Source organism: Elgaria multicarinata, chromosome 2 (assembly GCF_023053635.1).
Source record: "Elgaria multicarinata webbii isolate HBS135686 ecotype San Diego chromosome 2, rElgMul1.1.pri, whole genome shotgun sequence".
Classification (NCBI taxonomy): domain Eukaryota; kingdom Metazoa; phylum Chordata; class Lepidosauria; order Squamata; family Anguidae; genus Elgaria; species Elgaria multicarinata.
In genome coordinates this window covers 3,402,153-3,420,887 of record NC_086172.1, presented here as the reverse complement: position 1 = coordinate 3,420,887, position 18,735 = coordinate 3,402,153, and the positions used below count along the sequence as shown (strand labels likewise).

The 18,735-nt window shown below is 40.8% G+C and overlaps 2 protein-coding genes across 2 annotated transcripts in view; both read right to left on the bottom strand.

The window, feature by feature from the left end:
• The window catches only part of PCNT (pericentrin), a 69,872-nt gene that overhangs the window by 17,450 nt on the left and 33,687 nt on the right, over positions 1–18,735 (bottom strand). The window contains exons 8-10 of the mRNA XM_063115927.1: positions 15,892–16,581; positions 15,125–15,393; positions 13,545–13,641 (exon numbers count right to left, since the gene is read on the bottom strand). Of these exons, the coding sequence (XP_062971997.1) occupies positions 13,545–13,641; positions 15,125–15,393; positions 15,892–16,581 (1,056 nt within the window). The remainder of the gene's footprint in view (positions 1–13,544; positions 13,642–15,124; positions 15,394–15,891; positions 16,582–18,735) is intronic.
• The window catches only part of CLIC5 (chloride intracellular channel 5), a 313,960-nt gene that overhangs the window by 291,236 nt on the left and 3,989 nt on the right, over positions 1–18,735 (bottom strand). The window lies entirely within an intron of this gene.

Below are 18,735 nucleotides of genomic sequence, written 5' to 3'. Positions count from 1 at the left end.
TTGGCTTAGGTACCAATTATTTTTATTCACTCTTGCTCTCTTTTCTCCATTACAATATTTATTAATAATATTTTGCCAACTTTTTATCTCGGTTTCTGATATTTTTATAGGTAACATTCTAAATACAAAATTAATTTTAGCTAATATCTTCATTTTTATTAAGGCTATTCTTCCGAACCAAGATAAATTTAATCTTTTATATTTCTCCAATTTCTCTAATACCTCTTTCTTTAACCTCGTTAAATTTTCCTTTTCAAGATTCTCTACATTTTTTGTAATTTTAATTCCCAAATATTTAATCTCATTCTTAACTTTCAATTCCATTCCCTTAAATTCCCCATCCTTTTCTTCCTTCTTGGTATAGTTAAACAACATCATCTCTGATTTAGACCAATTTATTTTTAACCCTGTAATTTCCTCAAATTCCCTCAACTGATATTTAATTCTTTCTAATTTTCTTAATGGATTCTTAATGGTCAATAAAGTGTCATCCGCAAACATGTTTAACTTTATTTCCCTTACCTCTCCAATTCCTTCTAACTCTTCATCCTCCCTTAGTGCCTTCGCCAAAACTTCCATAACCATTACAAACAGGACCGGCGAGAGCGGACATCCTTGTCTTGTTCCTCTGGCTAGTCGTATCTTTTCAGTAAGTCCGTCATTTACCACCACTACCGCCGTATTTTGGGAATATAGCTGTTCTATTACATTTTTAAATTTATTTCCAAATCCCAATTTATCTATAATACTCTTTAGTGCCTGCCAGCTCACACAATCAAAAGCTTTAAAAATATCTAATGCCATAATACCTGCCTTAATATTTGCTTTTTTTATTACATTTATTACATTTAAAACTCTACCCACTAAATTATGCATATGCCTTCCTACCACAAACCCACATTGATCTGCTCCTATATATTCTGCCAAAAATTTATTTAGCCGTTTGGCCATAATAGATGTAAAAATTTTAGCATCCTGATTTATTAAAGAAATAGGTCTATAAGAATCGGGATTAGTCAAATCTTTATCTGGTTTTGGGATCAGAATTATCACTGAATGTTCCCATGATTCAGGTATCTTCTCTCCTGATAATATCCTATTATAAAGTTCCATTAATTTTGGAACTAAACAGTCTTTGAAGACCTTATAATATTCTGGACCCAAACCATCTGCTCCCGGTGATTTACCAACTTTTAACTTATCAATAACCTCTTCAACTTCTCTTTGAGTTATTACTGACTCCATTAACTCCTTATATTCTAATTTTATTCCCTTCTTTATAAACCTTCCAATATACTCCTCCACCTTTTCTTGTTGAATTTCTTTACCCTTATACAATTCCTGATAGAATTCCTGAAAATTTTTTATTTTAGCTTTCATTGCATGACAATAATTCCCTCGGCTATCTTTCAACGTTTCTATCCCATTCCTCCCTTTTTCTTTTTGTGTGAGCTTGGCAAGCAACCTCGAGTTCTTATCACTGTTTTCAAAATATTCCCTTTTCATATACATTAAATTCTTTTGAATCTCTTCTATATTTAAATTTTCTAATTGTTTCTTCTTAGCTTGTATTTCCACTAATTTATATTTATCTTTAACTCGCCAATATCTTTCCTCCAAGTTTTTAATTTCTATCTCTAACTTTTCCTGTTCTGCACGTTGTTGTCTTTTTAAACTACATGTTTCTCTAATACAGATTCCTCTTGCTACAGCCTTCATGGTGTCCCAAATGACTGACCCAGCTGTTCCTCCTTTTTCATTAATTTCCCATGACTCCGACAGTTCCTTCCGAATTTTATCTACTATTTTATTATATTTCAATATCTTTGTATTCAGCTTCCATCTATATGCCTCTTTATAATCTTTCTTAACTGTAAATTCTAAACTTAACAAGGCATGATCAGTTACTTTTATTACCCCCATTTCCATTTTACAAATCCTCGTTGCAAAATCTTTTGAAACAAATATATAATCTATCCTGGAGTATGTATGATGAACTGGGGAAAAGTATGAAAATCCAGGCCTATTCCCGTTAAGTAAACGCCACGAATCTAAATAATCATTTTCTTTTACTAATTTATTCAATATAGTCATATTGTTCCTCTTTTCAACATTAGTGGGATTTGACCTGTCCCGTTTATTATCCATAACCATATTAAAATCCCCAGCTAATATAGCATACCCCTCCTTAAATTCTTCTATTTCTTTAAACAACTTTATAAAAAACTCTCTATGCCTCTCATTTGGGGCATAAACATTAATCAAAGTATAGACCTTTCCCTCAATTTTACCTTTTAACATAAGATATCTGCCCTTATCATCCTTTTTTACTTCTTCTAATATAAACCCACTTTTTTTTGAAATCAAAGTGGCCACTCCATTTTTTTTCGATGTCCCTAATGACTTTTCATAATAGGCTAACCACTTTAATTTTATCATATTCGAATTCTCGGAGCCTTGGTGTGTCTCTTGGACCATTATAATATCTGATCCCTCTTTATTAAACATTTGCCCGCCAGCAGTCTAGCTGCTGCATTTTGCACTAGCAGCAACTTCCGAGTCATCTTCAAGGGAATCTTTCAGAAATGGGATGTCTGGGATGTATGGGGGGAAACCCACCCAGGTGATCAAAGTTTTACTCATGTATGCTTCAGTAACACAAATATGTTACTTATTAGGTTCCACTAAAGTTTTGCAACAGACAGTAGCAGTAGATATCGGCCAAATTAGAATTACAGACCATGCCCCAATAGTCGCAAATCTAGGACCCCTACACGGCACTCAGTTCTAACTTAATGACGGATAACAGTATCAAAATGAGGCTATATGAAGAATTCATTATTTTTGGGAAAATGAAAAAGGAAGCATTTCAAGTAGCCTCCTTTGGGACACAATGAAGGCGGTAACGAGGGGCCACTGTATGAAAGCAGGGACAATTCTAAAAAGAAGAGTAATTGCAGGGGCGGACATTAAAAAGGAAATAGAACTGCTCCAAGATAAATATAAGAAATCAGGATCTAATAAAACATATCAGTTACTGGAGAGGAAACATAGAGAACTGGATATCCTAGAAATCAATCAAATAACACGCAATATGCTGTATCTAAGACAAAAATGTTATGAATTTGGTGGAAGGGGATCAAAAATAATGACTAATAAATTACGGAAAAAATGTGAAGAAAGAGCAATTCAGTATTTGAAGGGAAACGGAAATGAAAAGATATTGGATTCCAAACAGATCTGCAGAAAAATTGCAGAATTCTACTCGGATATATATAAATCTTCTAATCCATCAGAAGAGGCCATTAAACAGTATTTAAGTTCAACTAAACTACCAGCCCTTGATTGTGGGGATGCAAAAACCTTGTGTGTAGAGGTGACATCTGAGGAGGTCCAGGGAGTAATTAAGAATCTCAAAATAGGCAAATCACCAAGGCTAAATGGATATGCAGCAACATTTTATAAATGCTTTCAGGAGATTTAAAATCCTTATCTAGTCAGAGTATTTAATGACATAATGAAGGGAATGCCTCTTCCAGGGACCTGGACCCACTCAAAAATAATAGCGATACCCAAACTCTATAAATATTTATACTGTGTCGAATCATACAGACCAATAACCCTACTTAATCTGGACTACAACATTTTCACTACTTTCCTAGCAAACCGCCTGAAGATCATTAACAAATATATCCACCCAGATTAAACTGGTTTCGTTCCCCAATGACAAATTTCAGAGACAATCCCAAAATTATTTAATATAATACACCATTCCAAAGCACATAAAGAACCCTTAGCGTGGGGGGGGGGGCGGGCGTGGCTTGGCTCTGCTCAAGATGGAGGCCTAATCTCTTGCTGTTCTGAACCGTGGGCACAGTAAGCATTTGGAAATTGGCTTTAAGCACTAGTTTTTTCTTAGAAGTGGGGGGAATAGTGAGGGGATGCAACAGAGACTGCAGCCAAGGAGAGAAACTGCAAAAAAAAAAAGTCTCAGAGGCCTTGACACTGACAGCCTATTTGACAGTGCAGATAAAACCGAGAAGGCCGCAATGGCAGCAACAAAGCCTAAGGCCGGGAAAAATAGCAGGGAATTAGAGGAGACTGTTAGCAATCATGATCTCCTTCAATACATCAAGCAATTAAAACATGATTTAACAGAAAGCTGGACTGTAGCCTTTAAAGCGCTACAAGTCACAGTAAAAGAATTCGCCAACAAACAAGCTGAAACGGCCATATCTGCAAATACAGCCCTGGAAATGGGAATGAAATCACAATCCCAAATTAAGAAAATGACAGGTGCAGTGAGAGATTTGCACATTCAGCTGGAGGAACAACAAGATCACAGCAGACGTCGAAATTTTAGGGTACGGGGGATCCCAGAAAAAGAAGAGGGGGGAGACATGATCAAGTTCATAACAACCTGGCTTTCTGGCTTAAACTTAGGAACCCAGATTTCAGGAGAAGACATAGAGAGGGCACATCGATCCTTGGGAAGGGCAAACAACAATGGCGGTCCCCCGAGAGACATTATTACATGCTTTGAACGGTATACAAAGAAAGAGCAAATATACAAAGCTTTGCGCAATCTCCGTACAATCAAATATGAGGGCGTAGATCTCTAGATTTATCAGGATTTATGCCCAGACACCCTAGCACATCATAAGCATTTTAAACCTTTCACAGATGTTCTCCGTATGGCCAACATTTGTTACCGGTGGGGCTTCCCCTTTAAACTAGTGGTTCAGCAAGATGGTCGTTTCTACACAGCCTCATCTGGAACCCAGGCGATTGCTTTATTGAAAAGCCTGCACTTGGATCCTCCAGACTTTGCTACAGGTGACACCCCCATGGGCTCACGTGGCCACTCTCCAGATTGGTCAACTGCTCGAGGACACAATAGAAGGGCTGGAATTCAACGTCGTCTAACAAGGGCAGATGGTTCTCCAGACCACAGTCGCTCCCCTCACCCAGATTGAATATGGATACTCATTGATTTGTACGGCTTACTAGAGAGGCTTGGCTTTCACCCAATCCCCTACACTGCACCTCCTACACACATATTTAACAGGCTTTCCTTGAATACCTATAACCCCATCTATGTGGGCTTTCAGCAATGCCCACGGTTCAAAAGAACTTTATGATTTTCATATCAGATGTTTAGAATTATTTCCCCTCCTGTTGCCCCCTGGAAACGCCCACAGGTGACGATCACTTCGAGTGACTTCGTGGAGGTCTCGCTTGTTCAGACCTCAGCCAGTCGGTGGCGTTTGCTTGTTACGTTGTTTTGTTCTATTAATGTTGTTCAACCTGGTAGTTCCCTCCACGCGCATGCTTTCACTGGGTGTCCTATATCCTCCACTTTGCTTTCTATGCAGTGGTTCATATCGTCTAAGCACTACTTACCAATAGCTTTGTTTTTTCTGGACTCTGATGGCTGACAAACTGAAAATTCTATCATTTAATGTAAAGGGTCTGGGTTCCATAATAAAACGTGCCAAAGTGGAACTGCTGCTCAGGAAAGAGCGACCCGACATCGTTCTGCTACAAGAGACCCATCAGAAATCTCAATTGAAAAACAAAATTAAGGCCAGATGGATTAAACACTACGTATGCCCCCCTGGTTCTTCCAAATCAAGAGGAGTAGCCATAATTGTGGCTAACCAATGCCCATTTCAGATCTTGCACACATGCTGTGATACACAAGGCTGTTACATTTTCATTTCGGGACTCTTGGGCTCTGAGCAACTCACATTGGATCTATCTACACCCCTAATGTTAATCAATGCTCATTCCTTCAGGGTATGTTTTCTACCCTAGACACTTTTAAAAAGGGTCAGGTAATCCTTGGAGGTGACTTCAACACTGTACCCAATGATGAGATGGATCGCTCTAAGGCGAAGTCTGGTCGACCCCAATCCTCAACTTTTCTCATGGACCTTCTTCAGGAACAGGGCTTGTGTGATATTTGGAGAGTTCTACATCCGCAGGATAGAGACTTTTCCTTTTTTTCTGCAAGACATCGCTCCTACTCCCGTATAGATCTCCTCCTCTTATCTGAGCCCTTAAAGGACAAAGTGACTACAGCTGACATAGGCAACATCACAATGTCAGATCATGCCCCAATTTGGATTGACTTGACACTTTCAGAAGATCGCACCAACTCTTATTTCTGGCGCTTGGACCCTCATCTTTTAACTAAACAATCAGTTCGAGAACAACTGCAAAAAGATCTCTCTGAATTCTTCCAATTCAATGACCTGCCAGAAATCTCAACTGACATCTTATGGGATTCTATGAAAGCGGTTCTTCGAGGATCGTGCATCAAAGAGGCTTCACAGATGAAGAAGAAGAGAGAGGCAGCACGCACCAGGCTACTGTACGACATTTCTCATCTCGAAGCGCTTCATAAACGCACTGGCAGTCAAAGGACATACAGACAACTAATGGATAAATGTGGTGAACTTATTGCTTTAGACACATGTACTGTACATAGATCCTTGGCATTTCTTAATCGTTATTATCACGAATTCGGCAACAAAAGCTCTAGGCTTTTAGCCAAAGCCTTACGCAGAAAAATGGCTAAATCTCGGGTCTCACATATCAAGTCACCTCAGGGGGACCTTCTTTATAAGAATGAGGAAATTTGTAAGGCATTTGAAAATTTCTACCAGAAATTATATACTACAGACAGCCCTGATGTGACCAAGATAGACGCATTCTTAGACAGGCTGATTATCCCTAAATTAAAAGTAGAACATAGAACTCTTCTTAATAGTCCCATAAGAGCTGAGGAGATAAAAGAGACCATAAAACATTTAAAAAATGGGAAATCACCAGGCATAGATGGTCTTGGGGGGGAATTTTATAAAGCTTTTAAAGTCACCCTTACTCCCTATTTAGTGAGATTATTTAATTTTATTTTAGAAGGTGGGGAGATTCCAGAATCCTGGAAACGCACACACTTGATAACCATTCCAAAGCCAGGACGAGATCCCCACCTAGTGAACTCTTATCGCCCAATAGCGCTTCTTAATCAGGATGCTAAACTCTTCACATCCTTGCTTGCTCATCGTCTGAACCAGTTTATAACAGAATATGTAGATGAAGATCAAACAGGTTTTATGCCAGGTCAACACTTAGCAGATTCAGTGCGCAGGATACTTAACTTAATTCACCACAGCGAAAGCCAAAACTCTCCTTTGGCACTGTTTTCTCTTGATGTTTTCAAGGCATTTGACCGCTTGGAATGGCCTTTTATTTTCCGTTTATTTCATAAAATGGCATTTGGTAATCAATTTCTTAAGGTATTGAAGCAATTGTACTCTGATGCTAAGGCATCAGAGTTAACTCTTGGGAATCAAAAAGGTTTCAAATAACTAAAGGCACACGTCAGGGCTGCCCACTCTCCCCACTTATCTTTGCCATTGCAATAGAAGCCCTAGCAACCTCAATTCGGGCAGACCCAGCTATATCAGGGCCTAGAATAAATGGGAGACATCATTGCATCAACCTTTTTGCTGATGATATATTGCTTATGTTAACAGAACCTAAGGTTGCTCTTCCTGCTCTTCGCACACATCTGGATACCTTCAAGGAAGTTGCTGGTCCGGAGGTCAATTATGACAAATCTGATTTGCTCTGTGTTAATATCCCTTTGGCTGAACAGAAAAATATTTAACGAACTTCCAAAGTCACTTTAAGATTTGGCAGTTTAAAATACTTAGGCATTCAGATCACTAAGGAAATCAAACAACTGCGTATGCGCAATTTTGATCCTTTATGGAATGCGCTAAGAAAAGATATGACACTGTGGAAGAAACTTAAATTATCTTGGCTAGGGAGGAATGCAGCCCTGAAAATGACTTTGTTGCCTAAACTGTCTTTTTTATTTCATACCCTGCCAGTAGAGATTCCTGGAAATGAGTTCAAACGTTGGCAACAAGCTCTATCCACATTCAGTGGAGGGGGCAAACGCATCCGGGTCAATCAAGCGACACTATTCCGACCAACTAAACTAGGGGGGTTTGGTGTCCCAAATCTTAGGCTGTACCATGATGCTTTTCAATTGAGGAAACTACTCAAAATAATTAGAAATGAGACAGCAATCCCGTGGGTGTCAATTGAAAGCGCCCCCTGCATCCCTACGATCAGGGCGATCCCATTCCTTCCAACGCTGAAACAACGTATTCAAACAATGAATAACCCATTTTTGAAAGCAAATTTAAAGGTATGGGCAAAGTGGGCAAAATGGTTTGCACCATCCCCTTCCCCACTAACCCCGATTTTAGACCACCCCCGATTCAGAGATCAATTTAAGTACAGACAATTTGCAGGTTGGGAAGAAAAAGGTTTTTTCCATATTCGTGATCTCTTTATACAAGGAAAAATCATATCAATGCAACAATTAGAGGCAAAACTGAGCCCACTCCCTTGTACCTGGCTCCAAAAACTGCAAATAGTCTCTTTTGCAAATGCTCTATATCAATTCCATAACATTCCACGCTCGCTTACTATATTTGAGAAAGCTTGCCTGACTTATTCTAGAAAGGTTAAAGGGGGAGCTTCTGATATATATCACATGATGTTGAATTGTCAATTCCCAGATAAGGGAGGGTTAAAAATGATTTGGGAACATGATCTGTGCACCAGTTTCACTGAAGGTGAATGGAAAAGCTTGTGGCAATCAGCACCCTGTAAAACAATATCAGCAAAAGTTAAAGAGCTCACTCTGAAAATCACTCACAGGTGGTATATCACCCCTGTTAGACTGCACCATATTAGTGCTAATATATCCCCGCTCTGTTGGCGTGGTTGCTCAGTTCCTGGCACTTATATTCATCTTTGTTGGGAATGTCAACAGGTCAAAACTTTTGGGTCAAGGGTTTTCCAAACCATTACAAACATTATTCATGTTGAAGTAGAAACTGATCCAGCACTGGCTCTACTTTCTATTTTTAGGAATGTCAATAGAAATAGCCTTGGTCACCCATTTGCTGGTTGCAGCCAGGTGGGAAATTGCCCAATTCTGGAAAAGCGACAGACCTTTTGACCATCAATGCTGGTTTGATAAGATTTGGAAACTAGCTTTCACCTCTCCACCGTGCCTGGGTCCAGCTCCAGCTGAGAGCCCCCTCCCTCCTGCTACCAACTGTCTCTGGAGAGGCCACCAGTGAGGGAGGAAGCAGCAGCCAGGCACCTCTCCACCATGCCTGGGTCCAGCTCCAGCTGAGAGCCCCCTCCCTCCTGCTACCAACTGTCTCTGGAGAGACCACCAGTGAGGGAGGAAGCAGCGGCCAGGCACCTCTCCACCGTGCCTGGGTCCAGCTCCAGCTGAGAGCCCCCTCCCTCCTGCTACCAACTGTCTCTGGAGAGGCCACCAGTGAGGGAGGAAGCAGCAGCCAGGCACCTCTCCACCGTGCCTGGGTCCAGCTCCAGCTGAGAGCCCCCTCCCTCCTGCTACCAACTGTCTCTGGAGAGGCCACCAGTGAAGGAGGAAGCAGCAGCCAGGCACCTCTCCACCGTGCCTGGGTCCAGCTCCAGCTGAGAGCCCCCTCCCTCCTGCTACCAACTGTCTCTGGAGAGGCCACCAGTGAGGGAGGAAGCAGCGGCCAGGCACCTCTCCACCGTGCCTGGGTCCAGCTCCAGCTGAGAGCCCCCTCCCTCCTGCTACCAACTGTCTCTGGAGAGACCACCAGTGAGGGAGGAAGCAGCAGCCAGGCACCTCTCCACCGTGCCTGGGTCCAGCTCCAGCTGAGAGCCCCCTCCCTCCTGCTACCAACTGTCTCTGGAGAGACCACCAGTGAGGGAGGAAGCAGCAGCCAGGCACCTCTCCACCGTGCCTGGGTCCAGCTCCAGCTGAGAGCCCCCTCCCTCCTGCTACCAACTGTCTCTGGAGAGGCCACCAGTGAGGGAGGAAGCAGCAGCCAGGCACCTCTCCACCGTGCCTAGGTCCAGCTCCAGCTGAGAGCCCCCTCCCTCCTGCTACCAACTGTCTCTGGAGAGACCACCAGTGAGGGAGGAAGCAGCAGCCAGGCACCTCTCCACTGTGCCTGGGTCCAGCTCCAGCTGAGAGCCCCCTCCCTCCTGCTACCAACTGTCTCTGGAGAGACCACCAGTGAGGGAGGAAGCAGCAGCCAGGCACCTCTCCACCGTGCCTGGGTCCAGCTCCAGCTGAGAGCCCCCTCCCTCCTGCTACCAACTGTCTCTGGAGAGGCCACCAGTGAGGGAGGAAGCAGCAGCCAGGCACCTCTCCACCGTGCCTAGGTCCAGTTCCAGCTGAGAGCCCCCTCCATCCTGCTACCAACTGTCTCTGGAGAGGCCACCAGTGAGGGAGGAAGCAGCAGCCAGGCACCTCTCCACCATGCCTGGGTCCAGCTCCAGCTGAGAGCCCCCTCCCTCCTGCTACCAACTGTCCCTGGAGAGGCCACCAGTGAGGGAGGAAGTAGCAGCCAGGCACCTCTCCACCGTGCCTGGGTCCAGCTCCAGCTGAGAGCCCCCTCCCTCCTGCTACCAACTGTCCCTGGAGAGGCCACCAGTGAGGGAGGAAGCAGCAGCCAGGCACCTCTCCACCGTGCCTGGGTCCAGCTCCAGCTGAGAGCCCCCTCCCTCCTGCTGTCACCTGTAACTGCTGAACTTTCCAACTAAGATTGTAGTGCCTGAATTTGCTTTCCTTTCCCCCCTCCTCCTCCCTCCCAATCCCCTTTCCTTTTGTGTCATGTCTTTTAGATTGTAAGCCTGTGGGCAGGGACTGTCAAGAAATACCTTTGTAAGCCGCCATGAGAGCCTTTTTTGGCTGAATGGCGGCATAAAAATCCTTAAATAAATAAATAAATAAATAAAATGATAAATTGACACAACATAGCAGGTTAGCAAGGGGAGAAATAACATCAGACACATTTGTGGAAAATTGGTTGGACTTTTTCACATTCATTAATATGAATCCTGGCGAACCTAGACCCCCAATGACTCAGGAATCCTTTTGGTCAGAGGTTCTAATGTAACCTGCATCTTTTTCTGTACCAAGTGCTTATTGAAGGAATGAACACCCATGCTTTTTTATAGTGGTGCTGTGGGAACATTTATATGGTTGTTGAGTGTTTTCTTTTACTCTGTGTGTTTATTGTATTTGTCCTTACTTGAAAATCAATAAAAATAGTATTTAAAAACAACAACACAGAACCCTTAGCGTTATTGTCCTTGGATATTTTCAAGGCCTTTGACTGCATGGAGTGGCCATTTTTGATAAAGTAAGATGAAATTTTTGATAAAGTAAGATGAAATTTGGAGAAGTTTTTTTGATTACAGCACTGATTCGGTAAACAATGTAAATTCACACAAGATAGATTTAAGGAGAGGCACAAAACAAGCTTGCCCTCTCTCACCATTATAATTCATCTTAGCACTGGAACCCCCAGCACAAAACCATCGGGACAACCTAAACATCAAGGGAGTCAAAATAGAAAACGAGTGCATCTATTGGGGCTTTATGCAGATGATGTGGTTCTGACTACAGATCAACCACTTAGTTCAGAACCGTATTTGAAAAAAGAATTAGAGAACTTCAGCTCAGTAGCTGGTTTGAAGGTAAATTATAACAAATCAGAGATAATGTGTTTTAATCTTCCCCCACTTACACAAAAACTACTTGCTGTAAGGATGGGGATACCACTTTGCCATGTTAGTTTTAGGTACCTAGGGATCCAAATTACTAAGAATTTAAACAAATTATATGAAGTAAATTACAAGAAAGTTTGGAAGATCATTAGTTCTGAAATTAGGAGATGGAAAATGCAGCCTTTAGACATCTGAGTCTGATTAATAGCAATTAAAATGATATCACTCCCAAAACTTCTATTTTTGTTCCAAACTTTGCCAGTTTGGATTCCGAAGAACCAATTACAACAATGGCAGAAGCAGTTAAATTAATTTATATTTGGTACAAAATTTGTTAGGATACATAAATCGCTTCTATATAAACAATGGGAGAAAGGTGGATGGGGTATCCCAAATCGCACGGGTTACTATGAGGCTAATCAACTCAAACATATAATCCCTCTGATGGAAGATGATACTTCTAAGCAGTGGGTTCGGATAGAAAGAATAAGCTGTGAAAGAGCCCCCATGAATATTTGGCCATATTTGAAACACAAATTCAGACAAATTGAATTGGCGCAGAACCCATTCACACAAACTAAGTTGGAAAATGAGGATGGAAACATTACTACCAGAGCTCTCACCGTTAACCCCAATGGTTTATCACCCAGCATTTGAAGGTGGATTAACAAAAAGGGAAATGCTTAAATGGAAATCCAAAGGATGATTTCGCCTTATGGATTTCTTTAAAAATGGACAACTGATTACACTGAAAAAACTGACAGAAAAATTAGGTCAGAAAAAGGGACAATGGTTAAAAATTTCTCAGGTACATGCCTTTCCCTCTAAGCCAGAAATAAAATTAACGGCCACTAGAAATTTATCAGAGTTCAAATGTATGGCAGCGGGATATAATGGAGTAAAAAAGGTTTGACCTCCAATCTTTATAAGTGGTCAAGAAGTTGGTACTAACGATCCACTCAGGATGGTCTAGGAAGCGAATTTAGGAATCCATATTGATGAAAAAGATTGGAATGTTTGGTGGGACAGAGGTAATATTTAAATCAATATCAAGTAAAAATATTGAATTAATGCTAAAACTAACTCACAGCTGGTATTTGACGCCCAGAAGAATTTCTATGATGAATCTAGGGTCATCCCCACTGTGTTGGAGGAGATGCTCCAGAGAAGGGACGTACATACACATGTGGTGGTCCTGCCCTACGGCGAGTGTTTATTGGAAAAAAGTGTTCCAGGAGATCAGTTCAATAACTGGAAAATGGGTCCACCCATCTCCTCATTTAGCTCTGTTAAATTTATATAGGGAACCAGATATTAAGCTCTTAAATAAGGAATTAATAAACCATCTGTTATTGGCGGCTAGATGGTTGATAGCTAAACAATGGAAGGATGGCAAAGGGCTTACGACTGAAAACTGGTTTCAAAGGGTTTGGCAGATTGCCCTCTTAGAAAAGTTGACGCAAAAAATGAGGAAAGTAAGAGGATAATAGTGAAGATAAATTTGAGGCGGTATGGTGGGAATTTATTAATTATGTGAATAAAGAAGAAGGTGGGAGAACACCCCCACCGGCATACTTAGAAATATGGAAAACATAAGTGGAAAGGTAAAGAGAGTTAGTCCCGGGATGCCCTAAGTTGAATTGTATTGAATGGAATTTAAATGAAATCAAATTAACTAATCAATGTTAAATATTTTATACCCAGGCTTGTATAATTAAATCTGTATTGACTCCGAATGTACATATGCGACGCATTAGTTGAACCTTGTAACCAGAATCACACAATAATAAAAACATAATTTAAATTTTTTTTAAAAGGTGAAAGAGGCTAGTTGCTTTTTCCGTTTCAAAATGTAATACACAGTGTAGTTGTTTGTAAGCATTAACTAGGTACGAATAATGGTTTATAAAAAATAAAATGCATCCTCTTACCGGAGGTTTGGAAGGAGTAAGTAATTCTGCTTTAAGTTCAAGTATATACAACAAGGCTGCAGCTGCTTCATCATTTGATGCAGGCCACTTAATGGTTCTGTTAAATATAGGGCAGAAAGAAATATTATTTAGCTGTAGGTTAGATTGCTGTAGGTTAGCTGGCTATCCCATGGAACAGACAATGACTTTATACATCTGAACTCTAAACCATTTGGCATAAAGACAGCAACTATAACTGTTTGAGGCAATTAACTAGTTTTACTGGTTAGCCAGCCATAAAAAAATAATGTACACCAGGCAAAGCTAAAAATGCTATTTTGTACTGATATGTTCTTATAGTTTCTACTTAAGACCACTTTTTTCTGTTCTTTTCTAAAAAAAACTTTTTTGGGGGGAAAGCCATATATTTTACATTCATCTAGATGCAGCGTACAGCAAACAGTGGTCTGGTAGTGTCATGAAGCTGCCGTTTTTAGGTCTGGTACAGACCATTGTTTAGGGTTATATACAAAATCTTGTCTGAAACCCTGAAGAATGGTTGCCAGTGTTAGGCCCTCTGAAGAGTTGTTGGGGATGGACTCAGAGGAGGAAGCAGGACCTTTACAGGCAGAGGCTAGTGTCACGGCTGCTGAACTGGTGCCAGCTGGGAGTGGGGCCAACTCAGAGAATGAAGTGGAAGCAGAGCCAAGTACCAGCGTGCCGGTGATTAAACCAGCAGGGAGCTTGGCCAATTCAGAAGACACAGAGACAGACGCAACAAACTTACCTGCACAGTTGTTTAGAAAGCATAGGGCGGAAAAGGAGGCCCGGCGCAGGTCTCTGCGTATTTATACTAGACACCAACTCAATAGGGAACACTTGTAGCTGCCAGGGAGGGGTATTTAGAGAGCTGGGAAGCAACAGGAACTTCGCCAGAGATTAACTGAGCATCCTGGTGAAAGCTCTTGATTCCTGCTTCGGATCGTGGTGACCTTGTATCCTGATTGAACTGTGGACCGGCTTGGAATTCGTGACCTGCTCCTATCCCTGGACCTCTGGACTGTTTCTTGGACTCTCTCTACCTCTCGTAAGCCCTTGACTTTTGGAACGGAACTGGACTTTGCTTATGTTTAAAACGTTTTGTACTCTGACATTAAAGAGTTAACTGTGTTATTTTCTAGCACAGATAAAGACAAACTCCACTGTTTGTTTGCTAAAGTTTGTGGCCGAATTCTTGGAGTTTGTCTGGGCACGCTGCCCACGTTTGGATATCTCTCTAATTAGCTGGTCTATTGGCAGCTTTCCCGGACAGCCAGTCACAAAAATTTAACTTGGTGCAAAACAGTTTTTTATATAATCATAGTTAACATTACATTTGAACTGATCCTTTTCATCAAGACTTTAGAATTAGCAAATTTTATCTAGAGAAATTAATGTTTCTACTTGGTCTAGAGGCAATGTCCAACTATTAGAGCTGATCAACACGTTAGAAAGTATTGGAAACTAACTTAACAGCTGGGTTCCCCCAGTTTCTAGAAGACTTTTCAAAAGTAGGAATATAATGATTATTTTCATTAAGAAGATCCTTAAAAAATACTCGCCTGTCCACAGTTTTATATATGAATTCAGAAAGATAGGCAGCAGCAAAGAGCAACTGTTCTCTGATGTTTTCTAATTTCTGCTGTTCCACATGTAGCATGAGAGGATCAGCTGAGAAGGTTAAGTTGGAGTAATCACTTTTTGAAGGACATGAAGTAACTTTCTGTTGATTTTTATAATTGAGTTTTTCTTGTTCCTTCAAGTCTTCTAGCATTTTTTGCAATTGTTGGATTCTTCCAGTGTTCTTCCAGTGTCGTACTTTGAACTCATGCTATTAGAATAAGACAAAACATCCAATATACACATATTCAGAACAAAAATCACAAACTGTAGGAAAAAGCTCTCCCATGTTGTGAAATCTAATGAATAAACAACAAAGGGTTGTTTACTGATCAACTCTCTTGAGTTAATAATGCCTTAATTCAGTTCAATCCTTTGCTCTAATTTGCATAGTCAAACTGTGAAAAAAGTCTGAAATAAACTTAAAAAGAAGAAAGGATTTTGATAAAAAATGAACTTGACTTAATCCCCATTCATCCTGGAATAAGTAATCATGTGAAAAGTAATAGATTTCTCTCTCACTTTAACAATTAATTTAACAATTAAAGTGTGCCACAAAAATTCTTCGTGACCTGTTTTTTTTTGGTAGTCTCATAGGACAGACTGCATAAAGCCCAATCCTGGACTGTATAAAGAAGTAGCAAGCCTTATAAAATGTATTCTCATATTTGAAATAAAAATAGGGAAGTAAAAAAAAGCATGTTCCTACCTGACTTTGAGTTTTCTGCAGTTCCTTGAGTTTGTGATATTCTGTTTGTTGCCGCTGCTGCCGTCTCTCTGTTATCCTTTGCTCTGCCCTGTTCTCCTGATCTCTGTGTGCCCTGGGGATGGGCTGCAATTGCTCCCATTCCTTCTTCAGTTGTTCTTCTTCCTCCCTCTGTATATCCAAGGTATGGATAATGTCATGCTTTTGATTTTGCAGCGTAGCCTGTGTAACCTGTAAACTGGTGTAGTTTTGCTTTTTTTGTGGTTCTTCACAGTGTCTTTGCATTTCGTCCATTTGTTTTTTAGAATCAAGTGCCTGCTGCTGTGTCTTCTCAATTATGGCTAAAAGCTCCCTAGCATAGGATCTCTCTATAAACAACTGAGCTTGCAGTTCCTGTAACAAATCTTTATGCTTACAAGACCTACATTCATTTATTCTCACACTTAGCTGTTCTGTCAAAACACGTTCATGGTTCAAAGCACTTAAAAGTTCTAAACTGCGATTCTTCTCAACGTCTATATTTTTCTGCAGTTCCAACAATTTATTCTGATCTTGGGATAATAAAACTTCACAGCGAGAATGCTCAATTTGAAGTTTTTTGCAGAGATTACTGTTTGTTGACTGTTCATGCTCTAAAGCCACAGACAACTGATGGTTTTGAATGCATTGTAGTTCCAACGCAGCTTGCAACTCCTGCAAGAGAAGGAAAAATTCATCATCATTTGTGAGTATACTAAGAAAATTGTCTGGGAACACGGCCAGGAAATCCAGTTTAAAAATCAAGTTTTAGTCCAAAAGACTACAATTTGCTAATTCTAACTAGATTAAGGAACACTGGACTTATTGTGATATTATGTTAAGAGAGCAATGTTAAGGGAGCAGTTTCCATCTGCATCAAAGTTGGCAGTGTTTTCAGCTAGTCTAAACACTCCAGAGGAGAAATTGCATCTGTAACATAGCACTATAAAATTAAGCTCACACAATGCTTCATATAATTTTTAAACATACAATATCCTAACCATCCCCAAACAAGCTCCAATATGTGGAAAAACATTGTGTGAATTGAAGAGTCCTGGATATGGACTGTAGCAATTCACATGGCTGACTAGAATAGAATGTGATACCTCCCTACCCAGAGAGTGTTCTCTGAAGATGACAGACATACAGAAATTTTGACAGCTCGAACTCTCTGGATCTTAACAGATTAATGTTGAGGGTCTGCTTATAATCTCAATTATTGTAACATTGATTCTTACCAATATAGGCAGACTAGAGGCAGGAAAACAGAAGATTCAATTTTTGAGTTGATAACACATTGAACTGGCATGAAAATAAATAATGGGTCTAGCTGTACCATTGTGAAAGATAATCAACTATACCGTATTTCTTCGATTGTAAGACGCACACTAATTTCAGTACCACCAACAGAAAAAAAACCCTAAGACACACCCGCGATTCTAAGACGCACCCCATTTTTAGAGATATTTATATGGGAAAAAAGTGTGTCTTAGAATAGAATAAATAGGGTACTTCAGTATCAACCATAGCTTGGAGATTACTCTTGCTGATGCAACTGTTAACTTGGCCACATTGAGAAAAAACTCCTTGAGAAGAACCAAATTGCATTAAGAGTAGGTCATTTAAACTGTGTAACTCCATTCAGGAAAGTTCTTACAAATGATAGGATGTTGCCCCAAACACCAACATGCTACCCCTGGCTATTGTCTAAACACTTTAAATGTGTTCATATGAAATCTATGTAACAGGCTGCCCTACAGAAAGCCTGGTACTTCCAGAATCATGGTGTTCGTTGCTGATTTGCTTGGCATCCATCCACTGCTGGAATTATTTCTGCAATAAATTTCTGGGTTCCAGAAATTTATGGTGGGCAACTATCTGAAGAGGAGTGTCTCCTGTATCTATGGGGACTCTCTCCACGTGATTAAGAACCCTGGGGAATCAGGGCTTTTAATCAAGTAGAGCTTCCATGGATACAGGAGGCTCTCCTAGTCACAGTAAGTCACCCTCCACAGGTACAGCACGACAAAAGCGACAACCGAGGAGGCGGGGACAGCGTACTCCCCATTCTTGCATGTCCAAACAACATGCTTAGAGAATGTCTGTGCAACTGATTTGCACTGAGGGTTTTATTCCTTCCAGCCACTAAGTAATACTCATAATTTGGCATCAATTTACATTTCTACCTAGTGTACCACCTAAAATTAGAGCCAGTGTGCTGTAGTGGCTAGAGTGTTGCACAGGGAGTCAAGAGATCTAGGTTCTAGTTCCCACTCAGCCATGGAAACCCACTGGGTGACTCTGGGGCAGTCACAGACTCTCAGCCCAACCTACCTCACAGGGTTGTTGTTGTGAGGATAAAAAATGGAGAGAAGGATTACGTACACCGCCTTGGGTTCTAAAAAAGTGGGATATACATGTAATAATAAATAAAATAAAGTAACGTTAATCTTCAGCTTTGCTAATATAAGGACTGTCATCATTCTCTGTAATTCTGCTCTGTGCTGACTAAACAAAAGTCAGAGCTGAATTACAGCTGGCCTTTATATTTTCAGAAATGGAGAGCAGCCAGAATGCAGTGCTGATGTAATGTGATACCTACTACATCAACCTATGACTAACTCAGTCTACAAATCTCTACTTGGGCCTAAGTCTGCAGACTTCATTGCCACATCTGGTCTGTTTTTGTGACTTTACCATTTCTTCTTTCATCTTCTGCTTTTTGTACCACCTAGCCTGGAGAACTTGAAAGCTTGCACATTTTTGTGAAATATTAGTTTTGTTTGCTTGTTTTCTCATAGACCAGCATCTCTCTCTCTTTGACTGATT